Here is a 21,583-nt window from a genome sequence, read left to right on the forward strand (position 1 = left end):
AAGACTTAAACTGTATCTGAGCTCCCCTAGGAACAAAGCACAGCTGGGTAACCCAGCTTGTGTCATGTCCACAAATCGTCTCTCAGAAGGCAGTTCCCTGGATGGGCTATGCAACCTGAAAAATCTCCAGAGCCCACAGCAACTGACAGATCCTACATCTCCTAGAGGGTAGGATAATAAGAAGGCAAGCCCAAGCTAGCAGAGGCCACAGTCATCCTCAAATCAGCCACAGCTGTCCTGCCTCCTTGTTTCTGTGGAGAAGAATTGTGGTTGCAAGGATGTTGAACTTGAAATCCCTACTCCTGCCATGTGTGTCCATCCAGATTAAGGAGATTTTTCTGCCTCTTTAGATTCTGCCTGTGATGTCTCGGGTTTTAGCTTTTATATTTTTCAGATTCTGTACTTTAGTGTGTAGTTCTGAGCTTTATATTAAGCGATGGTAAGCTCTCTTCACAGAATAAGTAGACAAAACAATTCCTTTTCTAGCTTGGGACCAAACACAACTGATCCAAATTTCAGGCCCAAGAGCATAAACAATGGTGGACTGCAGAGAGAAAAACAAGAAGGATGGGACTTCATAACCTAAAATTATAATTGGACAGTTAACTCCAATATGCTAATTGACCAGAACTTATAAAAGTGAGAAACCTCCCGACTGGTTGCCCATTTTGTGACTCTTTTGGGTTCATCTTGGGTGCAGCCCTGGCTGGGCTCTTGGGCTGCACAAGGTGGATCCACTGAGGCCTTCTAATAAATCCCTGCTTTATTCTTTAGCTCTGTCTAGCCTCTGTTCTAGGTCAGCCTTGTCAAGGCATCACCTGTATGTCTGTATGTCTGCCTGGTTGTCCCAGATGCTCAGACATTCATATACCTAGGTATTTAATTAGTGTTAACTCACACCAGAGATCGATCATTGGACCACAGTGGCAAGGGAAGCTGAAGCTCAGACTCTAGAAGGTCCCCGGTTCAGAAAAATGAAGTCTTGAAGGTCTTGAATGTAACAGATCACTTCTGTGGAACTGAATTTCAAAGTGGCTAAAGGAATTTGTTCAATTAATGCACTTTTCTTTAGTTTAGTATCACCCCTTAGTGCCATTTGGGTCCAGTTTCCACTGTTATATTTTTCCTAACCAGTCTTGATTTCTTACCTCTTCCCCCCAGGAACCTTGCAGATATAGCAAGAGATGTGCCAGCAACCATGGTCCTGGGAAAGTGACAAAGATGTATTTAGCTCAAGATGTGAAATTGTCAGGATTTTAAATGTTTATCCCAAGGAGTTGAGGAGTTTTTAAAGCTTTCTTTTACATCTGTCTGGAAGTTGGACATATAGACAGTGAGAGAGTTGTAGAAGAAGGTAGATACAGAATCTACCTTCCAACAGTGGAATGCAATGTTTGGTGGGAACAATTTCGCTCCTGATGCGATTTTTGTAGTAGATTGGTGAGAGGGAACAACTTAGTTGGAAGTAAGACCAGACAGATACTTTCAATTTTAGTAAGTCACTTGGACTGCATGACATTTGCCTGAAAGTCCTGAAGGAATTCCAATGTGAAACTGCAAGCTGCTGGCCGAGCAGCATAACCTGTCTGTCATTAGTATCTCTGTGCCTGAGCACTGATGGGCGGCTGGTGTAACCCACTTGCTATAAAAAATTACTGGTGAGTCTGACTTCCATCCATTGTAAGAGACAGGTGTCTAATATAAAGGGTAAGGCTGAAGAATGGTCTTGGTGACAAGTCTTGTGGGAAAGATCCAGTGTGGCTTCTGTAAAGGGAAATCCCACATTATTGCCATGCTGGTTTCTGTGAGGGCCTCAAAAAGCACAGGAAGTTACTAAAGGGTTGGAGGAAAGGTCCTTTCATGGAATGAAAGCTGAGTAAAGGACAATAAACAAAAGGAGTGTATGGCACACTTCTCAGGGTAGAGAAGAAGCAGAGAGGAGAGGAGAGGAGAGGAGAGGAGAGGAGAGGAGAGGAGAGGAGAGGAGAGGAGAGGAGAGGAGAGGAGAGGAGAGGAGAGGAGAGGAGAGGAGAGGAGAGGAGAGGAGAGGAGAGGAGAGGAGAGGAGAGATGAAGGATTATCCAGTCGAACTGCCTGACCATGTCAAGGTCAAAGTTAAAGCATGTTACTAAGGGCATTGTCCAAATACCTCTTAAACACTGACGGCCAGTGGCCACTTCTCTAGAAACCTGTTCCAGTGGTTTACCACCCTCTTGGTAAAGAAATTCTTCTTCATGCCCAGTTTGAACCTACCTTGAACAGCTACCCATCATGAGCAGCTTTGAATTGTCCTGTCACTGGAACCAAGGAAGAAGAGATCAGGCCCTCCCCCTTCACTTCCCCTCCACAGGAACCTGGAGAGAGCAGTGAGATTTTCCTCCAAGGATAGCTCATGTATTACTCTTAGGAGTGGTTTTATTCAGTGGCTTTGTGGATGATCCAGAGGAGTGACTGAACTCCCTGCCTCCCTTCCTTGCAATTTTTTGGACAGCCCCAGAGGAGACAAGTGCAATGCCTTGACATTAGACAGATAGCAACACTGGGAACAGTGTCCCAGCAGCAGTTGTCCCTAGGAGCTGGTTGGTGGAAGACATTTTGCGGGATGCTGACTTCTTCTCTGTGCAGATGAAGCTGTAGAAATGAGGTAGGGTTAGCACAGAAGGAGTCAGCCTTCCTCAGGGAATGGGAGCCTTTGCCTTCAAGACCATTACTAGAGGCAGGCAAGAAGCTGCCAAAGAATTGAGAGGTAGGCAGGAACCATAATTTTGCCTTGCTTCAAGGGTACTGATAAGTTTTGATGGCCCTGACCAGCTTCTCCTGGATCTCCCACCTCAACATCTTCCCATGGGACCAAGAAACCAATTCCACCTCAGCCCTGGGCTTTTGGTCCCTGCCTGAGCTGTAATGTGGTCTATCTTTCCCAGCTATGCATGGCCATATTCACTGTTTGTCTGTCCCTAGCAACTGAACAAACTTCCTGGCTTGACCTCATACCTGCCTGGCAATCATCGGACTGGCACTGACTGCCACCCCCAGCAATGATGCTGACCTACAAACCAACTTCTCACCTGGACCTTGGACCTGTTCTGCCACCACAAGCCCACCTGATGATCTGGACTCTCAGTTGAACGCAAGTCCATCCCTGGGCCTGCATGCTCCTTGTAGGAAACTTGGACAAGACTTGGCTGGAGAGACTTTGTCCTGCCAGCCTTTTCTCTCTTGTCTTCTGGATACCTGATGCTAAGGAACAGTTGTCTCATCTCTCTATCCTGACAGAAGAAAACTTTCGCAGTGAAATATGTTGTCCCTGACCCACCACCCAAGTCCACTCTTCTTCTGCAAGTCTCCTTTTTTCCTGCAAGACCTCACTACAACTCTTCCCTTCCCAGTATTGTGGAGGAATAGAATGTAAGAAAATAGTGCAGAAGGTAATCTCACACCTGAGGAGTTGCAGCTGTACGAATAACCAAAGATTAGGAACAGGCCTGCCCTTAACAGGCTACAGCTGTGTCCAATGATGAGTGCTACAAAAGAGTGGGTTAGCTGGGTGAGGAGAGAGTTGGAGTTTGTTGGTTGGGCTGTGAAGATGGTGGAATCAGTGCTTTGAGGAGCTGCACATGAGAAATCACTGAGAAGGTATGGAACTTTTGAAATAATTTGATAACACAGTATCTGTCGTTAAACCATCTGGAGCTCCAGCCAACTCAATCTCCTGGAGTGGCACCACCTTACCAGGCCAGGGTGGGAGCTGCAAGCTGAGTTGCCTCCTGAACAGTCCCTACCTGTAACTATGGTGACAAATAAGCCATTAAGTTTCAGGGAGAAGGCTGATGTACACCATGGTTACAGGATATTTTATATTGCTTTAAGCACTGGTGGACAGGCTGGGAGAGATGGGAAATGTTAAAAATACTGCAATTGTGGATCCCTGTCCCTGTGCTGGAAGGGCACTGCCCCAGCATTGCTCTGAGGCACTGGGAGCAGTGCTCTTGGATTCCATTGGATTAGCACTGCCTCTTGCAATCATTCTGCACCCAATGCACCTAACAACAACATGAAGGGAGTAGGTTGAAGTGGGACTGAGCAGAATGCTTTGAAGCGGGTGTGGTGTTCAGTAGGTGACCAGAGGTTTCAGGTGTGAGGGGTTTTGACAAAGAAGGGGAACGTAGCTGGGAAGCACTTCTGGGGAGCAGGGCCCAGGCTCAGTGTGACTTTTGTGTTAGCTGGGAAGCAAGGTGGGACATTGTGTGGCATTGCCAGGAAGGCGGCCAGCAGATTCCTCAGTGATGGGGTAGCACTGAATGACCTCAGAGCACAAATGGTCTGTGCAGCTGGTGGACTCCTCTGAGCACCCTGCCTGTGCCAGGGAGAGTGCAGGGCCCCAGCTCTCCTGGGAGGCAGCCCACACCTTGTAGTACCCTGCAGACTGGCCTGCCTGCTGAGGCTGGGGGGAGGAAAGTGCTGGCAGCTCACAGAATTATTAACAGAAGGGCAATAGGGAAAGTTAGAGTGGTTCCCCAGCATCGGGCGCAGAACTGGATCTGAAAAAGCTGAGCAAAATTTAGTGCTGGAAATGAAGGGATCGTGACTGCTCTGAAAAGTTGCTGTCACAGAAGTTCTGAGTAATTGCTTGTGGTCAGTTTGAAAATACAGAGACAAACGGAACATTGCCATAGACTACTATATTAAAAGAGCAGTGCCATTTTAGGCCCTTTAAGTAAAGGAGCCTGACATTAATATTTCAGCAACTTTCACACATACCCCTTCTGATGAGCCTCCACACCTCCAAAGAGTGCTCTGTTGGGTCCAAATGGCATCAAATCTTCTTGCCCCTAAATCTTTTGGAGCCTCTGATAATAGAGAATGGGAAGTAAAGACCTGTGTGGGACTGGGTCACCCTGAAACAGGAGTACAGACCTCCTCAGCCAGCTGCTGTGGAAATCATCAGAGTCATTAGCCAGGGTCATTGTGAAAAATTATTCACACTAAGCCAACACTTGAGAAACTGAGTGTCCTGCTGAAAGTGTGTTGGGAGAGCTAGTTGCCTCCATGGTTCTTAAGGTACTTGATGGAACATGGTGGATTTCTCTTTGGAAGGGCAGTAATTATAAATTACTGTATAATTTGCAACCATACATCTGGCATCATCTGACTACAGAGCACTCTCTGTTAGGAGATCAGACCTGAGCCTTTAGAGCTGTGTATGCCTGTACTTGAAGAGCTGCCGCTGTTCTGATGCGAGTGAAACAGCCTGCTGTGTGTATGCTGAGGATGAGCAATAAGGGGAGAGAAAAAAGGATGAAAAGGAGAGCTCTTCTTGACTATGTCCCTTTACTGTAGTTGCTTTAGTCCAGCTGTTCCTCATGCAGTTGCCACTGCTATGACTTTGTGACACTGGCTGCCATGTCTGGCTCTTGGAAATTTTCATGCTCTATTATTTTTCTGTGTACTGCCTATCTGAGCCAGACATGCAGGAGGCAGGATATTCATCATGCTAAACCAACCATAATTCAGAGGAGGAAAATGATGCACTTTCATACAGTGCTTGTTACATATCATAGGCCGTCCCCAATGCTTGTGTGTGTCACTGCAGTGGGTTGACTCTGGCTGGATGTTGGACACTCACCAAAACTCCTCTATCACTCCTCCTCCACTGCTGGACTGGGGAGAGTAAATATAATGAAAGGTTCATGGATTGCAATAAGGACCAGGAGAGATCACTCACCAATACTGTCACAGGAAAAACATTCTTGAATGAGAGATTTTAATTAAATTTGCTGCTAATAAAATCAGAGCAGGATCATGAAAAGCAAAATAAGACCTCAAAAAACACCTTCCCCACACCCTTCTCTCCTCCTAGCTCTAACTTCTCCACAGCCTGGGACCAAACTTTCCAAGACACTAAGGCAGTTTTGGTTACATCATGTTTCCATGTTCTCTCAGTGTTGACTTTGACCAACATCTTGTTTGCCAGCTGGACAAAATGTGTGCAGTGTGGGTGAGAGAGGTGTAGGTGTTAAATTACAGAGGTCCTGACATGCACTGGTGTGGACTTCATTAGCAGTGCAGCAGCTCTGGGGCCTCCAACAGCTGTCCTGTGCTCAGGGAGTGGAGGTCAGGGATTCTCAAACATGCATGTGATACACAGTACGTGACATATTCCCTGGTAATGAGGAATGCAGGACAAGCCCTGTGGATGAATGGCAGGTCAGGAGTGAGCCCTCAGTGAGATTGCTACTTGTCAGTGCACTCCAGGTAAGGCTGTGGAAGAGGTCTCTTCTCTAAACTAAATCCCCCTGCAGATGCCTGTCTCAGTACGAATGGATAATGGTGGGATTCTGCCCTTCAAAAAATTAACTGGAAAATAGGGAAGGATGTTGAACTTGTATTTTGTTCCTATATCTGGAAGCATATTTAAGATAGTGACTGGAGAAGAGAGAGGGACTGGGGGAGTCAGGGAACCTGGGCTGCTTTCCCAGCACTGTGTTGTTACTGTAAATTATAGCAAGTCCCCAGGGACATTTTTCAGTTCTGACTTGTCTCTCAAGTAAAGCTAATAGTCTCACACTTTCCACCAGAAGACTAGATTATACAGGGTCTCTGTTCCTGGAGAGGAGTGGTTACACTACACCATTTATCCCAGTGCTGAGTTCTTGGATATTGGATAGGTTTCTTGGGTACACTCACATCACCCCTAGCTGTAATGTTCCTGCCTGTAGGGACTTTGCACATTGAAGGCTGTTCCAAATCATGCCTTTCAGAATGTGTGTAAAGGCACAGGCTTGAATGGCACAAGACCTTTAGGTCATCAGCAAAACAATCTCACTCCCCACCCCTCATCCAGAAGCAGAGGGACAGCTGGAAGCCTGACTGTGCTACTCCTCTTGCCCTCTGATTTGCAGCTCCTCTGAGTGGTAGCAGACTGGCTCTTCACAGGCCTGTGCCAGCAGTCCAGTGCATCTCAACTTGTTACCCTTCTGTGAGGGCAGAGCCCTTGGCATAATTATTGTCCCTTCTGAGATCAGATGAGAAGGTTCAGTCCTGTGCTGGAGACCCAGAGTATTTATGTTTATGGGGGGATGCTCTTTTCTCTTAAGGCTGTCTTTCACCTCTCCCAGCCTTCCTTGCAATTCTCTGACCCCAGGGAGTGCCAGGGCTCATCACTGCTGCTGGCAGATAGACAAACTGATCCACTTCCTTGAGGGAAAAAAAAATAAATCAGTGTTTAAGAGCCAAGATGCAGGGCCTGCATGGTGTCCATGCATCCAGGAGCTGTTTTCATGTCCATGCTCAAGTGGAAGAAGGAAGGGCTTGGCACAGGACTATGCTCTGGGGCAGGTACTGAGAACAGGTAAAATGTTCCCAAGTCATCACAGTTATCATTAATAATTTCAGCTCCACCACCATGCTCTGCAGTGCTGGTGTGTGTGAGGACCCTGGCCCATTGGGTCCCAAGAGGGGTTTTGAGCCAGCCATGGTTTGTGCCTGGTCTCTGATGCTCACAAGCACGGGCCCCTTTGGTAGCCAAGGAGGAGCAGTGGCAGCCCATGGTCGTTCTGATCCCTGCCATCGGGAACACACTCCTACTTGGCACAGCCCTGGAGCAAGGACCTTGTCCCAGCCCAGGGAGCTGCTTTGCTCCTTCAGCAGTAACGAGAGCCCAAGCTGGAGCAAAGGGCCGAACAAGGTGGGTCTGCCAGTGGCTCCCCGGGGGTTTGCTCTATGGCTAGAGCAGAAACAATCCCGCCCCGACTCCTGAAACACATCCCCCTCCATTAAGAGGGTAGCGGGATAGTCCTTTCCTTCTCCCTTTCCCCTCTTTCCTTCCCTCCGGGAGGTCACCTTCAGCGGGGAGCCAGCGTGCCCCCAGGCCCAGAGCCGTGGGGACGGGGCGGAGCGTCACGCTCGGCCCCGCAGCTCCTGGCAGCCCCGGCGGCTGCTGGCGCAGGCTGAGCCCGGCGGCTGCGGCGAGGGGAGCGCGGCTGGCTGGCTGCGCTGCGCTGCTGGACAAGGTGAGAGCTCAGCGCAGGCGGAAGGGAAGTCACAGCAGTGGCAGGATGAAAGACACTGGACAGGCGTGTGAGGGGCACACAGCCCTCTCAAACAGGTTTTGGAGACTCGAGCGTGGTGTGGCGGCACAGAGCGGAGCGCACCCGCTTCCCGCAGACGGCTGATGGAGAGCTCCTTGGTGGCTTTGCCCTGGAAGGTCGCTTTGTGTCCACTTGTGTTCGGTGGGATGGTGCTGTGCTCCTGGCGGGTTGGTTGGGAGAAATGTGTGGTGTGGCTCGGTCCCAGTGAGATTGCTGCCGGTTTCTGTCCGAGGAGGCTGCTGTGCAGAGCCCGTGGTGTGCTGCATGCTCCCGAGAGGCTTGCGGGGCTCTCCGGGGACACTGCTGGGTGTCTCTGCCCGGAGCAGCAGCTCTGCTACCGGCACAGTCATGCCGTTCTCTGCAGAGAGATTAAGCACTAGCCTGCTGACCAGTTTTAGAAAGAAGCTCATAAATCTTCCAGCAATAAGGCCACAAGCAAACGTTGGGGTAATCTGTTCATATCCCTTGTTGTATTAAACGTGGTTTGAGTTGCCTCGCATGGGGCGACAGGTTTGCACCAGAGTGGACCTTTTAGGGGAAAAAAAAATGCCATTCTTGGACCAAAAGTTACAAAGATGGAAGAATATTCTTCCACAACGTTTGATGAGACTTTTAGGGACAAATATCCTTCTTCACAGAATGTTCACCACAGCGGAGGTCTGAAATGGCCTCACTTCATCTTCGTCTATTGGCTTTATTATAATGCTTTTGCCTAACTGGGAGAGCCCCTTTTAGTGAAATTCCAATACTCTGAAAAGTGTATACAGATGATAGAGTAACTTCACCATCTGTTTGATAAGTTACAAAGACAGCACCCCTGGAATTTTCCCCTGGAATTTTCAGCCCTCTTGCCATTGTCATGATTGTCTCTTGTCCTTTTTCTACCAAACTGGGGACATCAGAGGTAGCTTGCTCAACTGTGGGCTCACTGATATTATTAAAAAGACAGAAAACATCCAGTAACTGGTTCAGTTGATCTATCAGAAGAATTCAGGAAGTTTACCCTGGCTTTCTTCATATCAATGGATTTTTAACATTTCAAGAAACATCATAAAAAGGTAGATAAAAAAGAATACAAAGCAGAGCAAGCAGAAAAATAAATTTATTATAAAAATACAAATTCCACTGGTGTGTGATATTCTCAATTGTACAGAAGTTGTTAACAGGTGGCCAGCTCTTCAGAAATACAGCTTCCCTAACTCAGCTGATTTTTGGAGATTAAATTTCAGACTGTCTCATTGCATCTGTATGTAGGAACCTCTGCAGAAACTGAAGTTCACTGTAAGAGGCACATCGCCTCAGAACAGATCTCTTCTTTTGTTACAATCATCTCAGCCTACGTGAAACTGAACAGCTGTCTCTACTTTTTTTTTCTTGTTTGTTTTCTTTTGTTTACAGTGAAGCTTACTTTCTTAATTTAGCATCTGGAAAATGTTAGTTTGCCTCTCACTGCTGATGTTTCCTGCATCTGAATCTTTTCAGGCATTCTCTTTTGCAGAGTGAATGCAAAAGTGAAATCTGTAACATCAGTAACCCTTGATCTGTTATGCTCTTAGACTTGTATCTGTAAGATTAAGATGTGTATCTATCTCGCTGTAGATTATTTCTACTGCAATTCTGTATCATCCAATGTTTTAAGGCCTGCAAAGGCAGTGAAGCTATTCCAAATCTGCATTTCTGGATTTACGTAGTGCCCATTAAGCAGCATGAAGAAACTAGATGTGTCTGATTAGTATGACTTTTTTTTTTTGCCTTTTTTTTCCCCCCTGTTACTCATCCAATGCCAGACTAAAATACTGACTTCTTTGGTCATTTGGAATGCTTTTGTATCTGTGTATGTGTATGCATGTACACAGTTGCAGTTTTACCAAGCAACGCATTGTCTACCCAAACCCTTTTTTGTGCCACTTGCAATATTTTTCTGGACGATTTCAGTGTTTCCTTCAAGATCATTGACAAAGATAAAAGTATGATGACACAGTTAGGATTGAAAAAAAAATTGTATAGGGTGAGAATAACAATAAAATATGGAAGTTTCCACTATATACTGGGCTTTTAAATAATTAATTAAAAATATGTGGCTTCTTAGTTTAGACCAATGCCAGGATGAATTTGTACAGATAACTTTCAGGAAATGACCAGTGAATGGGACCTTTCTGGCAGCTGCTGTATGAACCAATACCAGGATGAGAACTGCTTCAAACCAACAATTTAGAGGTTGGTGGGAGGTGCCTGCAGGTGGGGTCCTTACACAGCCCTGAAGCAGAAGTGTGACAACAACTGGGTGAATTGATCTGGATTACTTGGTGCACTAAATCCATTTGAGCAAAATGTGCTTCACTAAACACAGTGCAAGAATATTCAGGTAGAAACCAGGTAGGCAGCACATCTAAAGGGACTTCCTCCATGAAGAGCAAGTTGTTTTTCTCCCCCAACATTCCCCAGTAATTTGGAAGAACTCTGGACTCATAATGGATGTATAAGGTAGTCCAGCCTGTGTGTCAGTCCTTGAGGCCACAGCATGAGGCAGGGGGGAATTCTAGCTGAATGTGTGACAGGAGGCATTGCCCCCAAGACAGTTGGTGTTTTAATGTGCAGGGTGGGAGGAGAAAAATTATGAGACTTTAGAAAAGAACCCTGAAACAGATCTGAGAGCTGGACAAGCAGATTGGACAATCTGAGAGCTTGGTTTGACAATTAGACAGAAAGTTACTGGAAGGCATTGAATCAATAAGAAGACTGACAGGTGTCTTGATCAGAGAGCTTAGAGATGCCTATTCTCAATTCAGAATGTGACCACATTTTGTGGCAGCATCACATCTGTTTTTCAACTAACTGATGTAGGCACTACAGAAACACAGCGTGAGAGATGCTTTGGGAAGCCTAAGTAAAGCATCAGTTAAATGCATAGCCTGAGCTTCATTCTCGTAGTTTCACACAGTGTAATTAATTGAAAATACGTTCTCATAGCCTGTGGTCATATCTCTGACCACAGTGCATATAAACCCTGCAAGGGACTGGAGAAATTTAACAGGTATTAGAAACCTCTTTATCTGAGAAACTTCAGCAGCAGGTTAGGTAAATACAGATTAGGTTATACCTAATACCTAACGAATACCTAACAGAATACCTAACAGCAAGAATGTTCACACCAGCATTTATAATTGACCAACTGTCTTTGGATCAAGCCTGAATGACTTTTTGAAAGAGATGCCCCAGATGCTGTTTGTTATTTGGTTTGTGTTAAGGCCCTGTAGAAGGTCAGACAAGAAAATGGACCCCACATGTCATATGCTCAAGGCCATTTTTAATAGAGTATCTTTGATATGAGAAGAGGCTGAAACAGCTGAAACTCTTCAGCTTGAAAAAGAGAAGGCTCAGAGGGGATCTTACTGGTATATAAATATCTGATGAGGGGTAATGAAGAAAAGGGAGCCAGACTCTTCTAAGCAGTGATCATTGATGGGAGTCTCCATCTATGGAGATATTGAAGACCTGGCTGAACACCTTCCTAGACAACCTGCTTCAGTTGCTGCAGCTTGAGCAGGTGACTTTAATGGATTAGATGATCTCAAGAGGTCCCTTCCAACCTAAACACCTCTGTGATTCTGTTATTACAGCGCTGTCTCTGTTATACAGGGATCACACTGTCTTTGGCTTTTGACATGTATGAAGTGTTTTTCTGCACTAAGTATATTAGTCATTTTGCTTGAAGAACCAGAATAACATTACCTGGACTAAGACATTGTATCTCCAGAGGCTAGATCCCCCTCAGCTTCTCATGTGGTTCAGAGGTATCTCGTGATGGTGTAAAGGATGTGAACTTTTTACTGCTGCAATTAGAGATTCTTTTGAGGAAATACAGTTTCTCACAGTCAGCAGCCTGGAAACAAGAGCTTTAGCAGGGATGAAGCCTGGAAATGATAGTGGAGGAAAGAACAGGTTTGAATAGGACTCTGCCTGCTGCCTTCAGTACAGCACAGCCAAATGGTGAATGCATGCTGCTCAGGGCCCTGCTGACCTCCTCTTCAGTGCTTGTCAGTCTGCAAAGGGAAAATGACACTTTAGAAGGTATCACAAGTAGGTGCAGAGCATCTAGACAAACTCTACTCAGCAGTGGCCCAAATTTGATCCTCACTTACCTTCCTAGCTAATCACAGTGGCATCTCAAAGAAAGACCTGAACATGTCAGCTATTTTCTCAAGTATGGACTTTCTCCTGTAGTTCATGACTCCAAGGGCAGCAAGGGCCAAAGTCTGCAAACTGTTCTGGAGTGACTGCAGCTGGGGCTTCCTTCATAAGGAGCCCTGATCAGACCCGCAGGTCACAGGCTCTCAAGAAACTCTACCCATATCCTCTGGATGATCTGTTCTTACAAGGTGGCTCATTCACTTTATTGCTCTACTCTTGCAAAAAAAGTAGGGTCCATTACTTAGCACTTCTGAATTGGATAAAATTTAGAAATGCAGTCAAGGAGAGAGGGAAGGGAAGAGGAACTTCCCCACAAATAGTCCCAGGCTCCTGTAGAAATCCAGCCTTGTTGTAGATTTCCCAGGTTTAAATAATTCTTTTTTTTTTCCAAATTTCTGTATTTTGAAGAATGACTGGATTTAGCAGCAGTGGGGCTCCTTTGCAGAAGAGAAGAGAGTCTCCTTTTCAGACTGTGAAGACAGTTAAGATATGAGAGTATCTGTCATAGAAGGAGAGGGTAACAGAGCTGGGACTTGATCAGGTTTAGAGGGGATCATCTGATTGATGCATATGAATACCTGCAAAAACACACAACCAGGTGTATCACAGTATCAAATGATACTGAGTGACAGAACTAGAAGCAGTGGGCCTGAAAGAGAATTTCTATTTAAGCAGAAGTTAAAATCTTTTTTACCACAAATGTGATTGAACACTGAAACAGGTTACCCATGGCAGCTGTAAAGTCTCCATCCTTGCTGATATTTAAAATTGGACTGGTCTAGCTAACCCTCCTCTGAGCAGGATGTTGCAGCAAGAGGTCTCCAGAAGTACCTTCTGGCATTTACCATCCTGTGACTCTGGTTCTGTTCCCAGGCCCAAAGTGCTTTGTTCAGAGCACAGGGAGAGAGTGCTGCCACAGAGGCCTTAAAATGCTGCCTTGTGGCTGGCTGGGAAAAAAGAAAAACCACTTCTCTGAAATGGGCCTGAAGCAGCTGGCTAGAGCTCAAAATGCCATTGATGTCCTAGGTTACTTCCTGTACATGTTCCTTGGCTGCACAGAGGCATGACTTTTGGTCAGAAATGTCATCAGGCATGTGAGGTACTGAGCTCCCTTTGGCTTTCCTGGGACACTCTACCTTTTGTCACATGTCCTAAGGGACAGATCTGTCTCATCTGCTGACTCAAGGACTTTCTCCAGTAAGCATTAGAGGTGGAATTTTGAGGTCTTGCTGCAGTAGGCTAAGGAGAGCAAGGAGAGGTGACTGGATCGTACTTGAAAATCTGGGACTCTGCTAATGTTTTGTCTGTTGTCTAATATTAGGCAAAAGGATTAGGGGGCTGGAGGAGGTTCCCTTCAATAGAGAGACTTTTTCTATGATGAGGGGCTTTGCCCAGAGATGTGCTATATAAAAGTGCAAATTCAATTCTAGCACAGCAGCAAGAATGCTCAGGCTCCAACTGGCAGAAATACGCCATGGCATGGTTTGTGTTGCATGTTTGATCTGACTTTCTCTGAGCGTGCTATGATGTTTCTGACTCTGGCTGTGGTGTTCCTGCAGCACTCAGCGATGGCAGAGAGCTCAGCTGTGACCGCAGCAGTGCCAGAGAGAGCAGCACCCACCAAGCTGGAGGAGCTCCTGGAGATCACGGCTCAGAGCCTGGTGCGCGCCGAGGTGGCTGAGCACTATGAGGTTGTTCGGGAGCTGGGCAGGGGCAAGTATGGCCACGTGATGCTAGTGACCCACAGGCAGAGAGGTAAGGAGCTGACTGCACCCTGTGAACTACTGTGCCTCTCCACTCACTGGGGCATGGGGTGGGCTGGTGGCACTTTGGGGACAGACACCAGGCACGGCAGGGAGGATCCCCAGGGAGACCAGCAGGATGGGGACCTTCCCACCTAGGGACTATCCCATGACATCCAGCCAGGGACCAGGTGATGCCAGGGGGCAGCCCAGATTATCTGGCAAGGTTATAGTGATAAAACAGGTCCACGGTCAAGCTGGGAAGTTAATCCACAAGCCAGGATCAGGAGAGTTCACAGATATGCACCAACATGCATGTGGTATAGACGGAAACAGCAGTCCCACCACAGGGCTCAGTCACAGAGCCCCAAGCCTGATCTGAAGTGGTGCCCTAAGGCCCATGGACAGAGGGTGTGCATGAAGGTCCTGCGTTGGCCATATGAGTGCCCTGACACTGCTCTTCCCCAGTAGTCCCAGCTCAGACTGATAGGCCCATTTATCCTGAATGCCCCTACTCTGCCCAGGGCTCAAAACACACCAGCAGCAGTGCCTGTTCCCAGACCTGGCGTCCACAGAGTATATCCACACAAGCTTTGGAATAGAGACCTCCCTGTGGCTGTGACTGCCTAGATCTGTGGCTGCTCTGTCTTGCCTTGGTATGACTTCCAGAGGAGTCAAACTCACTCTTCCCATCCCCAGGGACTCCTATGGCCCTCAAACTGCTACCCAAAGCCAGTACCAAGCTGCACACCTTCCTGTATGAGTATTGTGTAGCACTGTCCCTCGCCACCCACCCTGCCATCATCGGCATGTTCGGAATTGCCATTGAGTCCAGCCAGTACTATGGCTTCCTCTACGAACCAGCGCTGCACAAAGACCTCATCTCTATCATCAAACCCCGTGTGAGTGTTGCCACAAGGCCTTGGGGATTGGGCTGTAGCATTTGGTCCCTCTGGAGGCTGGCTGGGTCAGAGGGAAGGAGATAAAGGCAATGGCTGTGGATCTATCTGGGGTCTGCAGCACTTAAGCAGCCTTGGGCTTGCAAGGTGAGAAATGTGAAGGTGTTTTCCAGTGCAGAGCACTGAGGTGAGAGCCCATCTGGCAGGGCTGCTGAGGTGCCCCATGTGTGCCATCCCGCCTGTCTCTCTCCCTGCCCAGGATGGGATCCCTGAGCCGGCCGCAAAGCAGTGTGCCAAGCAGCTGGTGAGCGCGCTGGAGTTCATCCACAGTCGGGGGCTGGTGTACCGTGACATCAAGCCCGAGAACGTGCTGCTTTTTGATCCCGACTGCCGGCTCGTCAAACTCACTGACTTCGGCCTCACAAGGCCCAAGGGCACCAAGCTCAAGCTGGTGGCCGGGGTAATCCCCTACACCGCCCCTGAGCTGAGCAACACTGCTGATACCCAGGGGGTGCCCATTGACACCAGCATGGATGCCTGGGCCTTTGGGGTAATGCTTTTCTGCCTGCTGACCGGCTACTTCCCCTGGGAGCAGAGCCTGCCAGAGGACCCTTTCTTTGAGGACTTCATGCAGTGGCAGGAGACAGGCCTGGAGAAGGACGTGCCCCGGCACTGGAGGCGCCTGACGGCCGAGGCTGCCGGCATGCTGCGGAGCCTGCTGGCTCTGGATCCCGCCAAGCGCGGCCCTGTCAGCGCCGTGCTGCGCTACGTCGGCTGCCCTTGGCGGCAGGAGGACGGACGCGGTGAGGAGGCTGCCGTGAAGTCCTAGGGCCGTTCTAGGCCCTGCTCCCCATGGCAGGAAGGAGGGTCGGAGCCTGCAAGGGGCTTCAGGGTTTGGGCACCATGATGGCCTGGGCGTGAGACACCGTGGTGACCCAGAGAGCAACTTCTCTGCTGCACTGTCCCTGCTGCCACAGAGCCAAGCTCCTTCCCCAGCAGATGGCCCTCACCCCAGGACTCAGTGCTGCCCAGTGCAGCCTCCTTGTGGCTTGGAAACATCTTTCTCTTGGAAATGACTGCGTGTGAAGCATCCACTTGTTTCCTAGCCACAGGAACTCCAGGGAGTTATTTAGGCTGCAGCACTTGCCGTGCCTCAAAACAGCAAAATATGTACTTTTGTGTTTCTGTAAGTGGCTTGTTTTCCCTCATAATAAATGCCTGTTGGGACCTGCTTGCTGTTGGAAAGCACCCAGCATGTCAGAACTTGCAGCTGTCTCAGGACAAGCTGTCCAAGGCATGGGCCATCTCTGGATGCTGCCTGTGCCCTCACCAGGACCCCTGGAGGGTGGCTGCAGGCTGGTGGATGGGCTGGGGAGATCCCAGCACGTGGCTGTGGATTATGGCTGGGGAACATTCATGGTGTTGGAGGTTATCTCATGCCAGCCCAAACACATTTCTTCCCTTGTATTGCCTTCAGGTCCTAAGACAATGTCCTTCATGCTCCTTTAAATGCCTGGCTAACCCTCTGCAAGACCTTTCTTCTCCCCTTTCCTATCACTTCTTTAACCCTTCCCTAGACACACACCTCTCCTAATGCCCTGATATCATCCTAGGTGCACGTTTGAATTCTGAAAAGGAGTAGCAAAGAGGGAATTAGGGGTTAGTAGTAATTTTTACTTTTCTACCTCTTTTCAATCCCCAGGATTTTGCTGTTGGTAATAATCCCTTCCTGCACTTAACCTGGTCTTTTGCTGGAAACATTCACAGCTTGTTTTTCACTCTCAGGGGCTTCATAACTCCAAAAACTGCAGTGTCCCAGCACTATACTTTCTAGCATTTCAGCTTTTTTTTCATGTCAGACCCTTCCTGTACGCAGTCCCTCTTCTATGCTTCCCCAACCTGCAGCTTTTTTTGTCCACCTTCTTCTCCCCCACTGGCATTTTAGCATGTCTTAACTTTTCTACCAATACTACCTATCACCTGGTAAATACCTTTTGCTCATCACCTCTGTACTACTGTTTTGTGCTGCTCCTGCTCCCTACATCATTTATGTCTTGAGTCTTCCAACTCCCCAACCTAGCTTACCAAAGAGCGTTATGCTCACACTGTTCAAGATACAGTTTTCTTCTGCTTACTTCCATCTCTTACAATTTTTCATTACTTGAAATCATAATAAATGCTGCTCAACTCCAGCCTGCTGAGATTGGCTTTAATTACTCTTTAATTACTGTAGGAATAGCAGAGAGATGTTAAGGTGCCAACATGGTTCCTGCATTTAGAGTGGAAAAGCTTTAAGATGAATGGATCTAAAGGCCAGGTAGCTGGCAAGTATCCAGTGAAAAATAATGGAAAAAGCATTTGTTGCAGATGTTAGTTAATGGAGAAATACAGAATAGGAATGTGGCTTTTTGGAATGAGACATTCAATTTCATAATAAAGTTGTGTTTAATACAGTAAATTCATAGTGTTATGGTACAGAGTTTTTGTAAGTCATGACCTATTGATTAAAAGAGAATTATGATATGTTGTATTGATTCAGAAGATGCAAAGTCCATAAAATATAGATTAAGTGGATTGAGAACTTTTGATAGGCAGAAGAGATAATTGTTGGCTTGGAATGCTCTATTTTGTCTGGTTTCTGCAGGGATCAGTTGTTAAATGAGAACTGATTAACGTTTCCAACCATGATTTTAAGGAAAGTACAAATCAGGTAAAACCCTACAGATGACACAAGCATGAATAGGGTGGTTGCAAGAAGAACAGGCTACTCAAAGAGATCTAGATAACTTGATAAGTTAAGTGTATTCAAACAAAATACATTTTCTTACAGGCAGGAGAAACATAATTAGGTAGGAACACATAAGAATAAAAGCCACCCTTACAAAAGGACCCCTAAAAACTTGCCAAGTCACAGAGGACACACAAGATTACATGAGTTCTTACTGTGTTGTCCTGTTAAAAAAAGGCAAATGGGCTCCTTGCATGGCTAAGGAGGCGTAGAGAGTAAGGATGGTCAAATCTTCAGCAAAAACAGCTAACAAGATTCCTGCTGGCCTAAATATGAGTGTGGGAAGTAGGAGTGAGCCATCATGGGGAATTCTTGGGTATGGCACCACAATTACAGGCAAGCTGGAAAACTGGAGACAGCTCAGGAAAATACATGGTGGGAATGTGGTTTAAGGCTGTAAGAAAGTCTTAAAGAAGCTGACAAGTGAAACTAACTAAAATAGGAAGACTAGATGATGGATTGATCATTATTGGTATAGAGTACTGAGAGGAAAATACCACCTACTACTGGCCTATTTTAATTAGAGAATGATCCAAGAACAGCCATGAGAGGCTGAAGCCAAACACTCCAGTAGTGAGGTTCTTGCCTACTGAAGGAAGCCATCATATGAGCAGAGGCTGAGAGAATGGGGAATGTCCAGCCTAGAGAGGAGAAGAGTCAGGGAGGATCTTATATCTCTTTATACTTCCAGGCATAAATATTAATAGAGAGAGGGGAGGCATTTAAACAACTGAAAAATGGCTTTATGGTGATGGTGGCCAAACTTTGTAGCATTGGTTGTGTATCTATGGCTTTGGCAATGTTCAAAGGATGATTGGATAAGGCTCTGGTTAACTTTCTCCAGCTGTCTCTCTTTTGAGAAGGAGCTTCGTGTAAGCAATCTTCAGATGTCCTGTGTGGCATCAACCATGCTGTGATTCCACAACATTTTTTTTATTTTGAAACACTCGGTGTTGCAGCTAAGGATGTTTAGGGCTCTGAAATGTCTTCTCCCTTGGAGTTGCTCAGCATGGTTTCAGCAAAGCTGTGTGCCAAATGCAAAAAAGGCATGACAAGAAAGGGTTAGCAAGATTTTAGGATTTATTCCAATTTAAAGTGAAACTGAACCGATGGAAAATTGACATCTTTGGGGAAACAGATCAAGCTGCCCCATGCCATCAGGACCCAGGCTGGTATTTTTTGCGGGAGCCAATTATGCCAATGAGGATCCAGGATTCTGTGCTGTCTGACAAAGACAATGTGACCGGATAATGGCAGTAAGAAGTGACAATAATCAGGATTGTTTCTCTGTCTCCTTTGTCACAGAGCCTTGAGACTTTGGTAGGAGGGGCTTCTGCTGCCAGAAAGCTGTGTGATGTATAGTGAAGGGATGACCAGCACTGTGACTGTGTCATGCATGTGATGGTGGTGGGGACAGGGCTGCAATGAAGCAAGCACAGGTTTGAGCACAGTGGCAAAGAGCCCCACTCTGAGCCAAGTCCTCAACTCAGGCTTCTTTTCTCAGTAGCTTGTTCATAATTGCAGCTGGATTTCTTAAACCAATGAATAAACAGACTTGGCAAAGACTATGCCCAGAGGGTCTGGAAAAGGATCTTGTTGCCCCCATCAGCCCCGGAGCAGCTGTTGGGAGAGGCTGAATGGAAGGGAGCTGTGTGCAAGCCCTTTGCACGCCCAGCCTCTGGCTGCAGGAGGGCTGGCCAGGTGCCCAGCACTGTAAAGGGCAACACTTCAACTAATGTAGGCACGAGGGATGGGGTGGATCCAGTGTCATCCCCAAAGGGGCATCAGGTGGCTCTGAAGAGGAGGGAAAACGCGGTACTTCGCTCCTCTCTGGGATGGAATGAAGAGATAAATTGGGTAATTACCGAGCTCACCACACTTTGTGAATTCTGGCTGCAGGTCAGTCCAAGAAGTGTGAATCCAGGCCCTGGTGCCCTGATGCCTGCAACACACTGTGTGGTATTTTCTGGGTGCCCCGTCGTAGGGAGGAAATGATGAATGTGACTCCATGTTCTCAGAAGGCTAATTTATTATTTTATGATCTATATTATGTTAAAGGATACTATACTAAAGAATACAGAAAGGATACAGACAGAAGGCAAAAAGAGACTAATGAAAAACTCGTGAGTCTCTCCTCAGAATCTGACACAGCTTGACAGTAATTGGTCATTAAGTTAAAACAATTCACATGAAACCAATGAAACAATGACCAGTTGGTAAACAATGTCCAAACCACATTCCAAAGCAGCAAAACACAGGAGAAGCGAATCAGATAATTATTGTTTTCATTTTTCTCTAAGGCTTCTCAGCTTCCCAGGAGAAGAAATCCTGGCGAAGGGATTTTTCAGAAAATATGACAGTGGCAACACTGCATGCACAGGCTGGGAGCATGGATCCAATGGCTTTTGGTGGGATGTATGCTCCATATTTCTGGGTCCCCTCATGCACCTCACTGTGGATTCTGTTTCCACTTTTGCACAGTACAGTCCACATGGCTCCTCAGTAGTTACACTCAGCAGCAGCCCGGGGAATGTGGTGCAGATCAGAGACTGCAGAGTGTAGGGAAGATACAGGCCAGCACTGCAGGCAGAAGGGTGATGGGTTGAGCCTGGATCTATTAACTGAACAAATAGTTTGATTGTAACTCTTCTACCAGTTAGAAGTGTTGTTAGGAAGAAGTGAGTGAAGGCTGTTTCCAAATAGAGATGTGAAAATTCAAGCAGATTTGAAAGTGTGATGACCTAAAAGTTGTGAAAATGGTTAAACAGTGCCCCAGACGACTCATCTGAGAATTAAAATACTGAATGTTAAAAAGAGCCTTTAGGCAAATTATTTAGACTAACCACAGGTCAGCAGTGTCCCCAGCACAGACTGTTTTCTTACACTGGCTGGACTTGGGATATAAAAGGCAGGGTAGGACCAAATTGCATAGTGGGGTCAACGTCATCTTCTCTTTCTACACGTATAATAATGAAAGTCACTGTATTGGAAGACAGAGCAGTGACTAAAGGCAGGGTAGAGACTCAGCCTTCAGGGATTTAGCAGTTAGGGCTCTGGAGTAATTTCTAGAAGCTTGCATGTAACTTTCCTTCTGCCTTGTCAACTCCAACACTTTGTTACTTCCATCTCTTCCCACTTAAAGCCTTTTAAGTATGATTACTGTGACTGAATCAGTTTCTTAGGAAGGGTGGTATTCCCCAGCATTCCCTGAGCAAGACTACAATGCTGACCACCCTGTGTGACCTTTCCCACTCTGCATGCAAATGTCAGGGCTTGAGACTGCAAAAGGTCTGAGCACCACTTACCAAAAATGAGTGGGGGAAAGCATCTCAGACCAGGGAATATGACAGGGGAGATGCAAGACTGCAGGATGTGTGAGCCTAACTCTTCCCACACTGCTTGTTCCTGAGTTTTGACTTTCACTTCAAAGACAAAGCAGGCCAAAGCTTTGTAAAAGCCATAAAATATAGCTCTGTTCTGAGCAACTCTCCCTCTGAGCACAGGGATTGGAATAAATAGTAACTAAGGAATAAAAATGGTGGAATTTTTTACCTTTCATTCTTACTCGTGTAGGGGCATGTTGGTGACAACTGCAACCCAGCTGATGTCTTCTAGAGCTGCTTGTAGCTGAGAGGCCATGAGAAATCATAAAATGCTATTGTCATGTTGGGATCTCTAGCTTGTCAGAGTGACCCTGAGAAAAGTTGGAAATTGTCTTTTCCCAGGCTGGCACTTGAAGGAGTCAGAGCTCTTCATGTCTTGGTCTCAAGGTTGTTTATTGTATCTTGCCTGTATAATTCTTTCTCCTGTCCTGCCAAGGTCCGCTCAGCAAGACAGTCCAGGCACTCTGCCTGTCCCCGGGGCGGTGTTATG

At 46.8% G+C, this 21,583-nt stretch overlaps 1 protein-coding gene across 1 annotated transcript in view; it reads left to right on the plus strand.

Annotated features, from left to right (window-relative positions):
• Positions 1-17,223, plus strand: part of LOC131087948 (carboxymethylenebutenolidase homolog) — a 33,085-nt gene extending 15,862 nt beyond the window's left edge. The window contains exons 6-8 of the mRNA XM_058031673.1: positions 13,841-14,036; positions 14,723-14,925; positions 15,182-17,223. Coding sequence (XP_057887656.1) covers positions 13,841-14,036; positions 14,723-14,925; positions 15,182-15,751 — 969 coding nt within the window. The 3' untranslated portion in view covers positions 15,752-17,223. The remainder of the gene's footprint in view (positions 1-13,840; positions 14,037-14,722; positions 14,926-15,181) is intronic.
• The last annotated feature ends 4,360 nt before the right edge of the window (positions 17,224-21,583 follow it).

Source organism: Melospiza georgiana, chromosome 1 (genome assembly GCF_028018845.1).
Source record: "Melospiza georgiana isolate bMelGeo1 chromosome 1, bMelGeo1.pri, whole genome shotgun sequence".
Classification (NCBI taxonomy): domain Eukaryota; kingdom Metazoa; phylum Chordata; class Aves; order Passeriformes; family Passerellidae; genus Melospiza; species Melospiza georgiana.